The following is a 17,261-nucleotide window of genomic DNA, read 5'->3' on the forward strand; positions in this document are numbered from 1 at the left end:
AATATTAATTCGCCAAACTTGTTGCGAAGTTTAAATGAACTGTCACGTTGCATCCGAGCTGAAATACAGACGTGCAGAACCATAGTAACATTGTAGCATATGACGGAGGTGGATTGTAGCTAGTTGGATGCCATGTAGGCTATAAAAGTAGCGATCTTTCAAAGTTAAAGTTAATCAGAATCCTGGGATATGCCCGCTTGACAACGGGAGAGATAGAACTAACGACTGGCTTTTGGCCGTAGCAACCAGCCATTTAGAACTAACGACTGGCTTTTGGCCATAGCAACCATCCATTTAGAACTAGTAACGGCAGTTTTGTCCTGCAAGTAGAAAGTTGATATGTGGCGGAAAGTAGTCCCACAGTCAAGACAGTTTTAGCGATGTTAACGGACGCAACGGTGGAATAAAACTATGTTCTAAATATACAGGTTATGAATACAAACGGGAGATAAGCGGGATAACGGCCTTCGAGGTCGACCGGTTCGATGGAAATAATGGCACGGCGGAGGTAACTCCGTCTCCGTGCTTCGCACGTCGCCGGAGTTCTAGACCTCCACCTAGCCATTATTTCCATCGAACCGGTCACCTCGTCGGCCGTTATCCCTTACGTATTGAGAAGGTTGAGGTTGAAAAATATCATTCAGTCTCATGTTATGGCCTGAACACCTGTTCCATCTTACCTGATGTTTCATGATTAAAATAACCACCATCACCACTCCACCTATTAGAGGAGGGACCAGGCAATGGTGACGTCTTGACTTGTCCTTGTCTATAATAATAATAATAAGCATGCATCAATGGGACATTAATGTGTTCTTGAAAAGTATGTGATAACATTACCTGTGACAATGGTTTACATTGGATAACAGTTAGATCCGGGTCAAACTATTTATTAATATCTTATTGGACAGGAGGCGTTCCTTGAGTCCAGATATCCCAGGACATCCTCACTTGGCCTCTTAACTGCTAGTTCTCACTCCCCATTTTGCACTGTAAAAGATATCCCCACAGCTGTGATGACCTGCAACTTATGTGATAACATTTCATATTTTCTATCATACCAGGAAACACAAAGGTGGCAGCCTGAGAGACTCCTCTGTCGTCCATGACAGTGCAGGTGTAGCTGCTGGTGGTGGTGATGGTGACATTCAACTGGCTGTCGATGTGAATAAGCCGCTCTGAGGTAATGCTGGCTGTGAGCTTGGCCTGGTCAGTTAAGTAATGAAGCAGCGTATGTCGGATGGCCAGAGGGAAGGTCCACCCTTGGACCATGTGCGCTCTGAGGCTGTTCTTCAGTGACTGGTGGAACCGTTCAGCGCCACCATTGGCCTGAGGGTTACAGTACGCTGTGCGGACATGACGGATGCCTTTGCTTTTGAGGTAGGACGTGAACTCTGCAGAGACGAGTTGAGGGCCGTTGTCAGTGGTTATGGTGTTTGGGATGCCCCAGCGGGAGAAAAGAGAGTCCAGAAAGTCGATTATGACCTGAGAGGTCACCGAACCAGTGGTGATGAGCTCTGGCCATTTTCGAGTGAAGGTCATAGACAACCACAAGGAAGCGTTGATGGTGGCGAACCCCCTGTGTCTCGCCACATATGTCCAGTTGTAGGTGGTCCCAGGGCTGAGAAGGCCAGACAAGAGGTTGTAAAGGTGGAGGAGCCTGATGACCGGTCTTGGCACTCAAGAGGCAGGCAGGACAGTCTTTCAGCAGGGCCTCGATATCCCTGTCTATCCCAGGCCACCATACCAGGTCCCTGCAGCGCTGCTTCAGCTTCACAATACCCAGGTGGCCCTCGTGAGCCATGGTCAAGACACGTGCACGTAGAGTGCTGGGCACCACTGTGCAAAGGCCACGTGCCACACAGGTGTCATTCCAGCAGGACAGCTCTTGCTTCACCCTGGAAAACGCTGCTAGTTCTTCTGGCACCTCGCGAGGCCACCCGTGCTGGACGTAGGCACGAAAAGAACAGGGTCCTGCTCCGATGCCTCCTTGAGCTCCTCTAGCGATACGGTGGTCTGGAGGGGTGTGTGTAGCATCTGGACAATGTTGTGTTCCGCACAGTCAGTGTCATTGTCAGTGTGTGTGTGTGTGTATGGCAGGGTGGGGTGGGACAGAGCAGGACAGTATGGTCAGCTACAACATTATCCCTGCCTGGGGTGAACTTCAGGTCAAAGTTATATTGACAGAGGCGATCAGACCAGCGATGCAGCCTCAGTGGCCTGTGGCCTGTCCCAGATGTGGAGAGCAGTGCAGTCAGGGCCTGCTTGGTGATCTGTTCTGAGGGTGAAGGAACGGCAGTAAAGATACAGGTGCCACCTTTCGCAGGCCCAGATGCAGGATAATGCTTCACGATCACCCACCGAGTAGCGCTGCTCCGTCGGATTGAGGGCCCGGGAGGCAAAGGCGATGGGCTTCTCCACGCGCTGCTGAGTCTGTGACGGCACCGCTCCCATGCCTGTGGCCGATGCACCGCAGGTAACCAGGGTGGGGCTGGAGATGTCGAAGTGAGCCAGCACTGGGGCTGAGGTAAGCTGCACCTTGAGAGAGCGCACTAGCCTGGCTAACGCCTCCCACTTCTCAAATGAGACGTGGTCTGGCAACCAGACCATTTTTCTCGTATTTGAAAAAATGCCCAGATCCGTTCATTGGGCGCCACGGATGTCAATCAAATGCGTCTCTGCATAGCTCATCATGGGGTGCCTCTCATCATGCCTCCTCGATCCTCGATGCTCGATCCTCGATGGGCGTTCTCACTGATCTATAACTAACACTGGATAGACTATCCCATTGTTTCCCCCCCATCATTCTTTATGTAGATCAGTGAGGATCGAGGCATCGAGGAGCGAGGGAGGACGTATAAACGCTGCATGAGACGCACCCATGGTCTTGCTTTCTCCCCTGTTCTGTGATTGGCTTCCAACATCAGGCGAAAATGGGGGCGTTAGTTTCCAGACTGCCTTAGCAGCGTGAAAGAAATCACCGCGCAAGGCAGTATGGGAAACCCAGGCTAAGAGCGCACAGCATCAGAGCACGCTCGTCACCACACCCACGGCTCACCCTTACGCAGCAGCTGGCGCAGTGGGGCCGTGGTGGTAGAGTAGTGAGGGAGGAACTTCAGGTAGTAGCCAGTCATGCCCAGAAAAGAGGCGACTTGTGCAGCTGAGGTGGGCTCGGGAATGGATGGCGTCCACATTTGACAGGAAAGGTGGAATACCATTCGCTGACAGCTGGAATACATACTCAATAGCCGGTGCAGATTTTTTTTTTTTTTTCGGTGTTGAGGGTTCATTTGTGCTTGTTCAGAGCTGCAAAAACTTTATCGAGGCATTCGTCATGGCTTTCAGTGGTGGGCTCTTAAATGACCACGTCATCTAGGTATATGGCCACACCCGGTATGCCCCAAATTTAGCTGTACAACATCAACATAATGAAAAAGGCAACAGTTCTGAAAATTAATTAAAAAAAAAAAAAAAATAAGAATAGAATAAACAGGGTTAGAAAAGTCACACCTGATTTAATACTTTGTAGACCTTACTTTTGATTTCATTACAGCTATCAATCTGTTTGGACATGTCTATATTAGCTTTGAATTCACCTTCCTATCCTTAAGCCACTACTTTGTCCTTTTGGCAGTATGTTTAGGATCAAGTATTCTTTATAGATCAGTGGGTACAACGCGATACGCTAGCATACATGGAGTCTTGGCTGCAGACTGAATTTAACCTCTGTTCTAAATTAAAATATTTGTACACTTACCTCCTGCATGTAGCAGTCCCTCTGAAACTGAAAAGCCATATCGGTGTCTTTGAAAAGACAAAGTAACTGATCAATGAACCCAAGAACTTGAAGTGACAACCGTCCCTAACTCGAACCTATTTCTTCAGTGGTACACTTCGGTATATTACCGCCCTCTACTGGTAAGGCATGGATTGGTCACTATTTATGATCAAAGACTGTATCAGAGTTGGCCTAGCCTGTTTGATTTGCCTTGAGCTGAATGAGCATCAAACAGGCTAATAGGCCAACTGGAAAAAACACCATGCAAATCTCTAACTATGGAGAAGGGTATGTGATGATGTGGGAACTTTGTCAGGATGCATAATATCCTGGATCCATGAAATAGCTGGCCTTTACAAATAAAAACATAAAAAATCCTCCTATTCCTATGGGAATTTAATTTAATGTAGGGGTCAAATACATATGCCCCCTAGCATTTAAGGAAGAACATTTATTTATTTACGATACGTTCTTCAATCACAAAGAAAATTGGTGTCCTTAGCGGTTTGATTTTTACTATTTTTTTTTTAATTAAGGCATTAAGATCAAATGGCAAATTGGGAAGCAGTAAGACACATCAACATCCAATTGTATGTTAAAATCTTCAAAGTTTAATATCAATTTGTATCAAAACTAGTTTCTTTACACTTAAAAAGTGATGAACAAAGTAAAGACGGCAAGTGTTAAGGCAGAGACAATGGGGTTCAATTCATTAAAGACAAATAAATAAATATATTTAAAACAATGCATTAAAATAGCAATTACCTATACAGATATGTCCCAGTCATAAGATAAATATACAGGAAGGTCCTGGTCTCCAGCAGAAGCCAGAGCCTGTATTCATGAGCATTCTCGTAGTTACCGCTAAATCACATTAAAGGTTTTCTCTAACAACCTATTTACAACGCTGCTGGGAGCAACTTTGAGTAAAATAAATACGGTCAACATATTTTTTCATGAACAAGATAGCTTGCAGTAACCAAATTACATTACATGCTCAAAGCACAAAAGACTTAAGTTTCAGAGAAATTGTATCGTAGGCTTCATAACCTCGTATCTCACTTTACGGCTCCAGGCTGAATGTCTAAATGAGCCATTGCACTGGTGCTTTGGAATTTATATTTATGCACTTTCTTTTGTGCTTTAAGCATGTAATGTCTTTGCTTATGTACAACTTGATGGATGCTTTATACAGTTTCCTCATTCCATTTTATTTGTTTGATCCCACAAATGAAGATGTTGATGTGCCGGCGGCCCATTCAAGTAATCAGTAAAGTAACTAAATTACTTTTAAAAGGAGTAGTCAGTAGTCAGTAATCGGATTAATCAAAGTAACTGTGGCAACACTGTATAGGGGGTACACTTTCCGAACAGTCTCCTAATCCCTTATAGCGCTATATGCCCGTCTTGCTTGCTCTTCTTGCTCTTAGCTGCAGGCAGATGAGTCCCTGAGGGCAAGCAGACCAAAAGTGTTTGTTAGCATATCAAAATGTGAGTGCCCTGTAGAAAAGCTAATTTCAAACACAAATATTGCTTCTTTTCATGCATACATTTACTTATAAGCTTCTGTATTGACATTGGTTGACTAATATAATTGAATATTATGTTATATAGCCTGTGCAACTTTTCCATCTCTATGACTTACCACCACCACCACCACCACCATCACCACCACCACTCCACCCAGTACAGCAAGAGTCAAGACATAGCGGGGCCTTAACTTGTCCTCCTCTGTAATAATAATAATCATGCATCGACATGTTATTAATGGCTCATTAAAAAGTATGTAAGTTCTCAAATTCTCATTCCCCATTTTGCACTGTAAACAATATACCAACAGCTGTGATGACCTGCAACTTACAGCCAAATCACAGCCACAGGGATATCCTTTACCAATGCTACTCTCACTACTGCCATATTGCTCAAACATTTCTATACTGTGATAACATCTCATATTTTATATCATACCAGGAAACACAAAGGTGGCAGCCTGAGAGACTCCTCTGTCGTCCAGTACAGTGCAGGTGTAGCTGCTGCTGGTGGAGATGGTGACATTCAACTGGCTGTTGATGTGAATAAGCCGCTCTGAGGTAACGCTGGCTGTGAGCTTGGCCTGGTCAGTTAAGTTCTTCCCATGTCCATCTGACCAGGTGACATGACCTTGGGGATACCCTTCAGCGTCACAGCGAAGGGTGTATACCCCACTCCCAATGGACACATTGCTTTTATGGACTGGGCTCCATGGGGCTGTAGAAAGTGGGAGAACACACAGCAAGCAGTGAATTAAAGTCCATGATAGTTTCAAAAGCAGCTAATTCTATCGTGCTCCAGTCCTGCTGATTCTGACACTCCTTGCACAGGTGCAGGCGCAGCCTTGTCTAAATGCAAGTATGGCGGCAAGACTCTTTGACTTAACACCAATGCTGCGTGGAAATATATTCTCCCAATTATTTTCTCAATTAATCAATTAGCTCTTTGATCGATAAAATGCCAGAAAATTGTGAAAAATTATGCCTTCAAATACCTTGTTTTATAAAAACACTCCAAAGATATTTAGTTCATTGTCATAGAGTTAAGTAAAGCTGGAATTATTCAAGTTTAAGAAGCTTCAATCAGAAAATGACACAAATGACAGACAAATAACACAAACCAATTATCAAAATAGTTGACGATTAATTTTAATTAACATCTAATTGATTCATCGTTGCACAACTTTGTCATTGTTGATCAAACCATCAGTAAACTACAATAACTCCTCCTGTTCGGAGTTTGTATCTGATCCACACAGATTATGTCTGTCACAACCATAGAATTAGTGCAGATTTTCCCTCTCAATTCTACAAATTCTCAGTAATGTTTTGCACTCTGCAAGCACTTTATTTCCTGGTGTCCTCAGATTACAAACATCCCATTGACTCGTTTATCAAAACATGACCACTACACTGTCCCAGAGGTGGTTGCGAAGATATTGTGTAGGTGATATAACTAACCTCGAACTTTTAAATGACACAGTCCCTGATCTCCATAGAGTGCATCTGATTTTTTAGAAGACATCAATATAAAACACTTGTATGCTCCAGTGTCTGGGACGCTGACGTTGTCCATCTTTAGAGCAACAACTCCATTTGGAAAAGAATTTTGCAGTAGTTCAACTCTTCCAACGAAGTCTGGGAATACTTTTAGTCCTTTTTGATCTAAATGAATAATGTCCACTGAAGATTCTTCACTTTTCTGGATGTGCACAACTAAATTACTTTCAGGGTCCAACTTGAATGGAAATTTCCAGATCAAAGTGACATTGCCATCGAGTGCTGCATCAAATGTGTTGTTGCCATCAGATGCACAGACTGAAAAGGGGGGAAAATACACACACACACACACACACACACACACACACACACACACACACACACACACACACACACACAATAATTGAACGTAATTGGTAAGAGGCTACGACTATCCAAATTTAACATGACTTTTAATCTGAAGGGGAAAATAATACAAATCTTGTATTCTTACATTGAAAAGAGGCCAGTACGAGGCAAAGGACTAGTATGTTTTGCATCTCTTTCCCATTTAGTGAAATGCATGCGGTTAAGGTAAGGTTCACCAAATCTGTGAAAGCAAACAAAACAACATTACAGATGCCGCAGAATAAAAAACATAAACGCCTCACTGTTTTTCAGCCCTCTTCCATGGATGTTCACATTTCATGAGCCCACATTCAAACAGCCAACCTGACGTTTTATGATTCAACACTAGTAGGCTATGTTATGCCTTCATTAAAGTTGTTCATCCACCAACTATTTCAATATTACCTCCAAGACAGGCGTTTACCAAACATGCCAAAGATTTTAATCTCTTAGCACTATCAGCATACGTTTTCTCATCTTGATATTCAGAAGATTATCTCGAAAGATAAAGGACTGGACAAAAGCGACGCTGACCACTTTAGCTCTCACTGCGTTCGTCGAATGTCATGATCAGACTCGACAAGAAGACGCTCCGTCGCGTTCTTTACGTTCGCATGTTGGCCAGACTTTTATGTGAAAGATTCACATTCAATAATAACGGAGTAATTAAGGTTACATTAACTTTTTTTGATTGCGAACCTGTGAAGTGGGCTCTATTAAAGTCACACTTAAACAAAAAATAGTTCACAGGTTGACCCCTTTTCCCAGTAGGGTAGTCTACGGTAGGCCTACACTGTAAAAATTCGGCTTACATATATTTATTACATTGATATGCACATTTGCCGGTACACTTTGTATGGACAAGTCCCACAGCAAATAGCTTGAGTTATAGCCTAACTTTGACGAAATGACATCAGATGCAACACCTGAAGTCCACGCGTGCACCTTGAACGCAATCTTACTTCATATAAAAAAAAAAGCCAAAAAGACGAAGACATACCTATTAGTTTTCCATTATGTTGCGCAGTCTTTCTGCGCTGCTCTTGATATATTTGCTCCTGAGATTTTGTCCTCTTTTGGGGAGTTTTACGTAAACAAGACATTGTAGATTGAAGGAATAAAATCCCGTTAGAAACCGGCGAGGTAGACCGCAGTAAGTTTGGGATGGTTGGTTGAAAACACTAGGTTGTCAGGTTACGTCTTCCATTTAGTTTAGGGGCGTGTCCGTGGGTGATTCTGCAAGCAGGCGGGCTTCAGAATAACGTTGCTCCATTCACAGAGGATAACATATCTGGCAAATGACAGTCTACTTCCACCTTTAACTTTGGTTCTTTGCGCGTTCATGAATAATTTAAAAAAAATGCACTGTAAACGGACTCCACATTTTTTCCTTTTTTCCCCTCACATGTTTGACCAACTTTTTCGTTAGCCTACACAAGATTCTGCGCTTTAAGCTGTCAGAATACGGCAAGGAAGAGAACACTCCACATGGAAACAGTAGCCATATTTGTTATTGATTAACTGCGCCCTCCTGTGGTCTCCAAATGTCCACAAACGCACACACACACACACACACACACACACACACACACACACACACACACACACACACACACACACACACACACACACACACACACACACACACACACACACACACACACACACACACACACACACACCATACACACACACACACAATAATTGAACGTAATTGGTAAGAGGCTACGACTATCCAAATTTAACATGACTTTTAATCTGAAGGGGAAAATAATACAAATCTTGTATTCTTACATTGAAAAGAGGCCAGTACGAGGCAAAGGACTAGTATGTTTTGCATCTCTTTCCCATTTAGTGAAATGCATGCGGTTAAGGTAAGGTTCACCAAATCTGTGAAAGCAAACAAAACAACATTACAGATGCAGCAGAATAAAAAACATAAACGCCTCACTGTTTTTCAGCCCTCTTCCATGGATGTTCACATTTCATGAGCCCACATTCAAACAGCCAACCTGACGTTTTATGATTCAACACTAGTAGGCTATGTTATGCCTTCATTAAAGTTGTTCATCCACCAACTATTTCAATATTACCTCCAAGACAGGCGTTTACCAAACATGCCAAAGATTTTAATCTCTTAGCACTATCAGCATACGTTTTCTCATCTTGATATTCAGAAGATTATCTCGAAAGATAAAGGACTGGACAAAAGCGACGCTGACCACTTTAGCTCTCACTGCGTTCGTCGAATGTCATGATCAGACTCGACAAGAAGACGCTCCGTCGCGTTCTTTACGTTCGCATGTTGGCCAGACTTTTATGTGAAAGATTCACATTCAATAATAACGGAGTAATTAAGGTTACATTAACTTTTTTTGATTGCGAACCTGTGAAGTGGGCTCTATTAAAGTCACACTTAAACAAAAAATAGTTCACAGGTTGACCCCTTTTCCCAGTAGGGTAGTCTACGGTAGGCCTACACTGTAAAAATTCTGCTTACATATATTTATTACATTGATATGCACATTTGCCGGTACACTTTGTATGGACAAGTCCCACAGCAAATAGCTTGAGTTATAGCCTAACTTTGACGAAATGACATCAGATGCAACACAGTCCACGCGTGCACCTTGAACGCAATCTTACTTCATATTTAAAAAAAAGCCAAAAAGACGAAGACATACCTATTAGTTTTCCATTATGTTGCGCAGTCTTTCTGCGCTGCTCTTGATATATTTGCTCCTGAGATTTTGTCCTCTTTTGGGGAGTTTTACGTAAACAAGACATTGTAGATTGAAGGAATAAAATCCCGTTAGAAACCGGCGAGGTAGACCGCAGTAAGTTTGGGATGGTTGGTTGAAAACACTAGGTTGTCAGGTTACGTCTTCCATTTAGTTTAGGGGCGTGTCCGTGGGTGATTCTGCAAGCAGGCGGGCTTCAGAATAACGTTGCTCCATTCACAGAGGATAACATATCTGGCAAATGACAGTCTACTTCCACCTTTAACTTTGGTTCTTTGCGCGTTCATGAATAATTAAAAAAAAAAATGCACTGTAAACGGACTCCACATTTTTTCCTTTTTTCCCTTCACATGTTTGACCAACTTTTTTCTCGTTAGCCTACACAAGATTCTGCGCTTTAAGCTGTCAGAATACGGCAAGGAAGAGAACACTCCACATGGAAACAGTAGCCATATTTGTTATTGATTAACTGCGCCCTCCTGTGGTCTCCAAATGTCCACAAACGCACACACACACACACACACACACACACACACACACACACACACACACACACACACACACACACACACACACACACAATAATTGAACGTAATTGGTAAGAGGCTACGACTATCCAAATTTAACATGACTTTTAATCTGAAGGGGAAAATAATACAAATCTTGTATTCTTACATTGAAAAGAGGCCAGTACGAGGCAAAGGACTAGTATGTTTTGCATCTCTTTCCCATTTAGTGAAATGCATGCGGTTAAGGTAAGGTTCACCAAATCTGTGAAAGCAAACAAAACAACATTACAGATGCCGCAGAATAAAAAACATAAACGCCTCACTGTTTTTCAGCCCTCTTCCATGGATGTTCACATTTCATGAGCCCACATTCAACACACACACACACACACACACACACACACACACATTTAAGTCGTGCAATAGGCTACTGAAAAATGCAGTGGTTATTGACAGCATAGATTGACAGACGTTTTATTTGGCTGATGGTCTTCAACAAGTGACGCCTACCATAAAGTTAATAATGTAGTTTAGAGTGAAAGCAACAACAACAACAACAACAACAAAGAAAACAACATCAACAAGTTTAAAACTTATATGGCATGCTAGGACCAATTTGGGGGAAATGAAAAGAAAACTGATATTCAACTGGGCATGTTCAATCATGACAGGACGGTCACTCCTAATGATAAAGATCAGACTGGAAAAACATTAGGGAAACAGTATATTTGATATAAATTAGATTTACCATCAGCCTATTCGAATAGCCTAAATAGTGTTCGCCCGACTAACCAAAGAAGCCGGCTATGATTGTAATAGACTTTACATTAGCTAGAGCTATCCTTTAACAGTTTATTCAGACTGAGAACTTAAAAGGCAATTTTTGCCGTCAGCATCCCGCCTCGTGCTAAACTGTCTCGAACCTTTCGGGTATGTTCAGACCTTAGAACCTTAGTGGCCAACATTATTGGCAAGGCCAAACATTCTTAGCAACACCCCAGGTGTGTGTGTGTGTGTGTGTGTGTGTTTGATGGAGAAAAAGTAAAAACACACCTCTTCATCCCCCTTCAAAACTCAAACAGCTTCAAACCATCAGGAACACTGAAGACACGGATAGCTGTGCCCTAAGCAACACAGATACAAAAACAGGTCAAACACACACACACACACACACACACACACACACACACATACGTATTTGCATATTCATGTAGGCATTTATGTATAGGTTACACAATTCCACATGCTCTCTCTCGCACACATAGCCCCACCTCCCATACACACACACATTGAGGTCCATCACAACAAAAACAACAATGCTCAGACACATACCTTCTCGGAAGCGCTGGCTAGCATATTGCCCTGGATGTTGAAAGACATAGCAGCCAGTGGGCTGTCGTGAGCAGGGATCTCAATTATGTTCCTCTAGGAGGGGTTAATTTAGTGTTTATTTATGCCATTTCAAATAGCTTTAGAAGAAAGCATCTGCTAATCAATATAAACGTAACATAAACACAATTGCATGCTTTTGGTTGAGAGGCTCACCATGATGTGGTTTTATATCCAAACATGGATTCAGCCACCGCTGAAACAAGATGTTGCCCTAAGAAGAAGCAAGACAAAGATTATGAACTTTTGCCTCCAGCCTTAAGAACACATGCAGAACATTTCTTAACTTTATTGTGCTGTGACATCCTGGTCTAGATAGTGTTTACACAGAGAAAGACAAACATCAGTGTTGTCAGGACTGGGCCCTGGTCTCACATAAAATAAGTCTAAGACATTTCCCAGGAGAATAGATTCCTTATGGTTGTCTTTATTGTCACACCTGCATGTGGACAGTTGGATCATACGTTCAGTCCAGTCACCTGTCAGACGAATTTTCTGTCAAATCTGAAACTATATCCCTCTGAACCACAGTTTTGGCCTACAGTAGAGCACCAGTGGTGTATTCCAAGTAGATGGTTAAGTGGCAGACCTGGGTCTTTGTTTAGTTTGGCCCCCGCCAGCCCCCGCCTGGGCTGTTCTATTATCAGGTTTATAACTCCCTCTGGGTTACCTTTCCCAGGTTTGCCACTAAACCACCTACTTGGAATCATAACCGGTAGTCCCCGAGCGCCACTGTAGGAAGGCAGCTCACTGCTCCGCGTTAGCGTGTGCTTCACCTCACTGTGTGTTCACTGTGTGCTGTGTGCGTTCACTATAACAGATGGGATAAATGCAGAGACCAAATTCCTTGTCTACACAAGCCATAGAAACCTGATTGACATTTACATTTCAGTCAGTCACCTGAGTGCTGCTGCATGTGGTCAAACCTCCGCTCCCAGTCCACCTTCAGCTGCACCTCCTGGCCCTCCTGCAGGGCGGAGCCCACGAAGTGGACCGCATCAGGGCCCTGTCTGAGGACACGCAGCACAGACACACCCCCGATGGTCCCCCGGTCATCAGGCTACAGGGAAGATATTATTATCAACATTATTGTTATTATCATTATTAAGACTACTCCAGCCACTGTAGATAATAATGCTATTACTACTACTACTAGCCTACTACAGCCACTATAGTAATGATAATGTAGATAATAATGCTACTACTAGCTACTATAGCAATGATAACACAATAATGTTACTACTAATAATGATGATAACAATGATGACAAGTATTTCAGTCTCTCCAGCATTAGGCCTATTCATAACTAAGATAGGTTCAAAGCAGAAAAAGTTGAGCCCCCAAGATAAACAATGAAGCTTAATATGTTGGCAGGATAATTGAACATGCAAAGGACGATTAACTGTGATTTATCTTAACTGATTATCCCTGTCGACATATTTCTGATGAGCTGTTGTTGTTATTGTTGTTGATATTAATGTAGCTTCTTTACCTGACCCCCTCCTTCGGGAAAGAGAATGGTGTCTTTCAGCTTGATATTATAGCCCTTTACTTTCTCTTTCTTTACATTGTTCTCGAGCTGCAGCTCTGCTTCCGCACAGGACACCACAGAAGTAGTAAACTGTAAGGGAGGATGAACGAAATGGCAGTCACTTCTCAGTGCATATCTCAGCTGTCCAAGTGGTGCTGTTCCAGCTGTCATTTACAACTACAGTCTACCTCTTTAAAGTTGCCGCTCGCGCCATGAAGATCGTTGATCACATAAATGATAAAATCCGAGATTTTCAGTGCATGGGACAAGAAAGTTTTCTGAACATACAAGTGAGTGAAAGTAAGATTTGACTCTGCATAGCATTCTGTTAGCAAAACGCGATATAGGCTAGCATACATTGAGTCTTGGCTGCAGACTGCCAAACTGAATTTAACCTCAGTTCTAAATTAACATATTTGTACACTTACCCCCTGCATGTAGCAGTCCCTCTGATACTGAAAAGCCATATCGATGTCTTTGAAAAGAAACTGGTAAGGCATGGATTGGTCACTATTTATGATCAACTGTATCAGAGAATGGGCTCTGATACCAGAGTCAGTTGGCCTAGCCTGTTTGATTTGCCTTGAGCTGAATGAGCATCAAACAGGCTAATAAGCCAACTGGAAAAAAAACACCATGCAAATCTCTAACTATGGAGAAGGGTATACGATGATGTGGGGCTATTTTAATTCCAAAGGCCAAGGGAACTTTATCAGGATGCATATCCTGGATCCATGAAATAGCTGGCCTTTACAAATAAAAACATATATAAAAAAAATCCTGCTCCTATGGGAATTTAATTTAATGTAGGGGTCAAATAGCCTACGTATGCCCCCTAGCATTTAAGGAAGAACATTTATTTATTTATTTACGATACATTTTTCAATCACAAAGAAAATTGGTGTCCTTAGCGGTTTGATTTTTACTCATTTTTTTAATTAAGGCATTAAGATCAAATGACAAATTGAGAAGCAGTAAGACACATCAACATCCAATTGTATGTTCAAGTTTAATATCAACTTTATTATCAACCAATTTCTTTACACTTAAAAAGTATGAACAAAGCAAAGATGGCAGGTGTCAAGGCAGAGACAATGGGTTTCAATTCATGAAAGACCAATATATATTTAAAAATGCATTAAATTAGCAATTACCTATACAGATATATCCCAGTCATACGATAAATATACAGGAAGGACCTGGTCTCCAGTAGAAACCAGAGCCTTCTTGGGGATTTTCTCTTACCGCTACATCACAAGGTTTTCTCTAACAACCTATTCACAACGCTGCTGGGAGCAACTTTTAGTACAGTCTAGCCTAAACTAGATGGTATTATGGTTATATATTATGGTATAGCTGAAGTCGATAAAGAGCATCTGTACACGTGTTGTTCTGATCCAAGTGAGAGAGAGAGTAGTATTCAAGGCCAAAGCTACAGCATCATCTGTAGACCTGTTAGACCTATAGGCAAACTGAAGTGGATCTAATGCAGTAGATAGACAGGATGTGATGTGGTCTTTGACTAACCTCTCAAAGCACTTCATCACAACAGAGGTCAGAGCGACAGGGCGGTAGTCATTTAAACAGCTCACTGATGATTTCTTAGGGACTAGGATGATGGTGGCCCTCTTAAAGCATGTGGGGACTACAGACTGTAGCAGTGAGAGGTTGAAGATGTCGGTGAATACCTCTGCCAGTTCAGAAGCACAGGCCTTAAGTACTGAAACGCTTAGTAGTCATATCTTTAATGTGGTGTGTAGGTTTAATTGAGTGCACATTGGTGGTGTGTGTAACTTAGTTGGTCGGCCTGGTTACAGGTTAGCAACTCTGGTTTTATCTTAACCAAGTACAAGTATATGAGTCAGTGCAAAGAGCCCTTTTTGCATTCTTCTTTCGCAAATAACCTTTTGCATTCCCCTACTCTTAAAACAAATTAAACACCTCTGATTCCCAGCATTGTGTTATTGCTATTAAGTACCATTTTAATTGATTATTATTAGGCACTTCACTAGGCCCAAAGCTTAAAAGCTTAAGGGGTCATGGCGGGCAACAGTAGCAAGATGAAAGTCCCCTTCAACAGGAAGAAGCTCTGATAAGTGTTGCTTGGTCAAAGTTTTTATCTGTAGAGCTCTTGACAAATTCCTCGTCTTACAGCAGTGGCCTAACATAACATACTCAGTAACATAATTGCCATTTTAACTGTCCATGTTGGATAATATGTCATTTGTGTGTGTGTGTGTGTGTGTGTGTGTGTGTGTGTGTGTGTGTGTGTGTGTGTGTGTGTGTGTGTTTGTGTGTGTGTGTGAGTGTGCGTGCACGTGCAGTATAGAAAGATAGATAGACCATTTAAGGATAACCACATTTGAACACTTCTGAGTTGAAGGCCTGTCAGACACTTTTGAGGTATTCTGAACATACACTTTCACCTAAAATCACTTATCACTAAAGTGTCACTTATGGCTATATTCTGGACATCCTTGGCAATAACATAAGAGTATAAAACATGTTTTAAAGGCATACATTTTATTTAAACTATACTGTATGTAAACATACACTTTCATAGTAAACATACTTTCACAGTTGCTCATGACATGGTAAAAAACAGGCGTTGGCTACACATTGGTGATACAAGCATTCAGAAATGTTGTGTGGTTTCACTACTAAGAAAGAGAACTTCAGAGTACATTTTCCCCCAGAACCAGTGGTCCTAGTTATTGGATATGAATGAGCTACTGTAGGTATCTATCTCCTTCAGGTGCAGTTATCAGGGCAAAGTAAGATTGCAGTACGCTGCTAGTCCACTAGGGGACCTCATAATCCAATGCAATTCAGTGTCTGCTCTCTATCTCATGCATGGCCCTCTTCAGAGCTTCAGTGAGTAATGCCCAAAGGGTTTAATCATTTATATTAAGGATATGAGACACAATAGGTGAGAAATCGTCCATATTCTAAGGAGGTGATGATGGGGTATTAAAGCCACTGAACTTAGGAACTTTTTAGGAAGCTTGCTGCTTCCCACATCTACGACTCTTCTGGGGATTACTAAAATGTAATTTATGTTCATCAAGTCATAGCAGGCTAACAGGCTAACTCTTCAGATGTGATTATAATAGGACCTTGATCCGCACAAAGAAGGCCCTTGGCATGGTTTTATCTCTTTGAGATAACTGATATTACTTTGGTGCAATCTCATGAACCTCTATCCCACCTGCTGTGGAGTTTGACCACTGAAGTCTTGCTTGCATAATTAGCGTCAGATAATACTTGGGTGTAGAGCAGGGCTATTCAATTAGTTTGTAATAGGGGCCAGTTCATGAAAAGTATCACAACTGAGGGGCCGGAGAAATACCGCTTGAAATATGAGTAATTACGTACAAATGTAGATACAATAAACTACAACAGCACCAATATGGGTGTTCAAATGTTGCATTTTGTAAATGCATAATATCAGAGCCCGTCCCTTATTAGACATTCTCTGATAATATCGTTTTTGGTGGTTATTTGTGTTTTGGGAATATTTCTGCCACAGGCCCAGACTACCACAATGGTAGGCCAACATTGGGAAGGTGACACTGGATCTATAGGCCTATTGCTAATATGTTGCATTTTGTAAAAGCATAATTATTTTGTGGTTATTTTGTTGTATTTGTGTTTTGGGAATATTTCTGCCACAGGCCCAGACTACCACAGTGGTAGGCATTGGGAAGGTGACACTGGATCTGCATTGCTATGGCTAATATGAAATCTGTGATGACATTAACAGCAATGGAATCTGCGCAGTAACTGATAGGTCCATACAATTTCCAATGGGCACAAACAGGTTTCAAACTGTGTTTTAAAATGAATTAAATGTGCGTAATCGGTCGCATATGTAACTCTTCTCAACATACATTAAAA

The 17,261-nt window shown here is 42.0% G+C and overlaps 1 protein-coding gene and 1 long non-coding RNA gene across 2 annotated transcripts; both read right to left on the minus strand.

Annotated features, from left to right (window-relative positions):
• Window positions 1-5,944: 5,944 nt before the first annotated feature.
• LOC134069782 (uncharacterized) lies at window positions 5,945-7,405 on the minus strand. Its single transcript, XR_009936857.1, has 3 exons — window positions 7,301-7,405; window positions 6,769-7,125; window positions 5,945-6,025 (listed from the first exon to the last, which is right to left on the minus strand). It is a non-coding gene; the product is annotated as an uncharacterized LOC134069782 (long non-coding RNA).
• Window positions 7,406-11,511: 4,106 nt separating this feature from the next.
• Window positions 11,512-13,831, minus strand: LOC134070555 (alanyl-tRNA editing protein Aarsd1-like). The gene is made up of 6 exons (XM_062526943.1): window positions 13,793-13,831; window positions 13,326-13,454; window positions 12,734-12,893; window positions 11,990-12,047; window positions 11,777-11,837; window positions 11,512-11,568 (listed from the first exon to the last, which is right to left on the minus strand). Exons 1-6 carry the CDS (start codon window positions 13,829-13,831, stop codon window positions 11,512-11,514), a joined length of 504 nt encoding a protein of 167 aa, XP_062382927.1.
• Window positions 13,832-17,261: the final 3,430 nt, after the last annotated feature.

This window comes from Sardina pilchardus, chromosome 22 (genome assembly GCF_963854185.1).
Source record: "Sardina pilchardus chromosome 22, fSarPil1.1, whole genome shotgun sequence".
Taxonomy (NCBI): Eukaryota; Metazoa; Chordata; class Actinopteri; order Clupeiformes; family Clupeidae; genus Sardina; species Sardina pilchardus.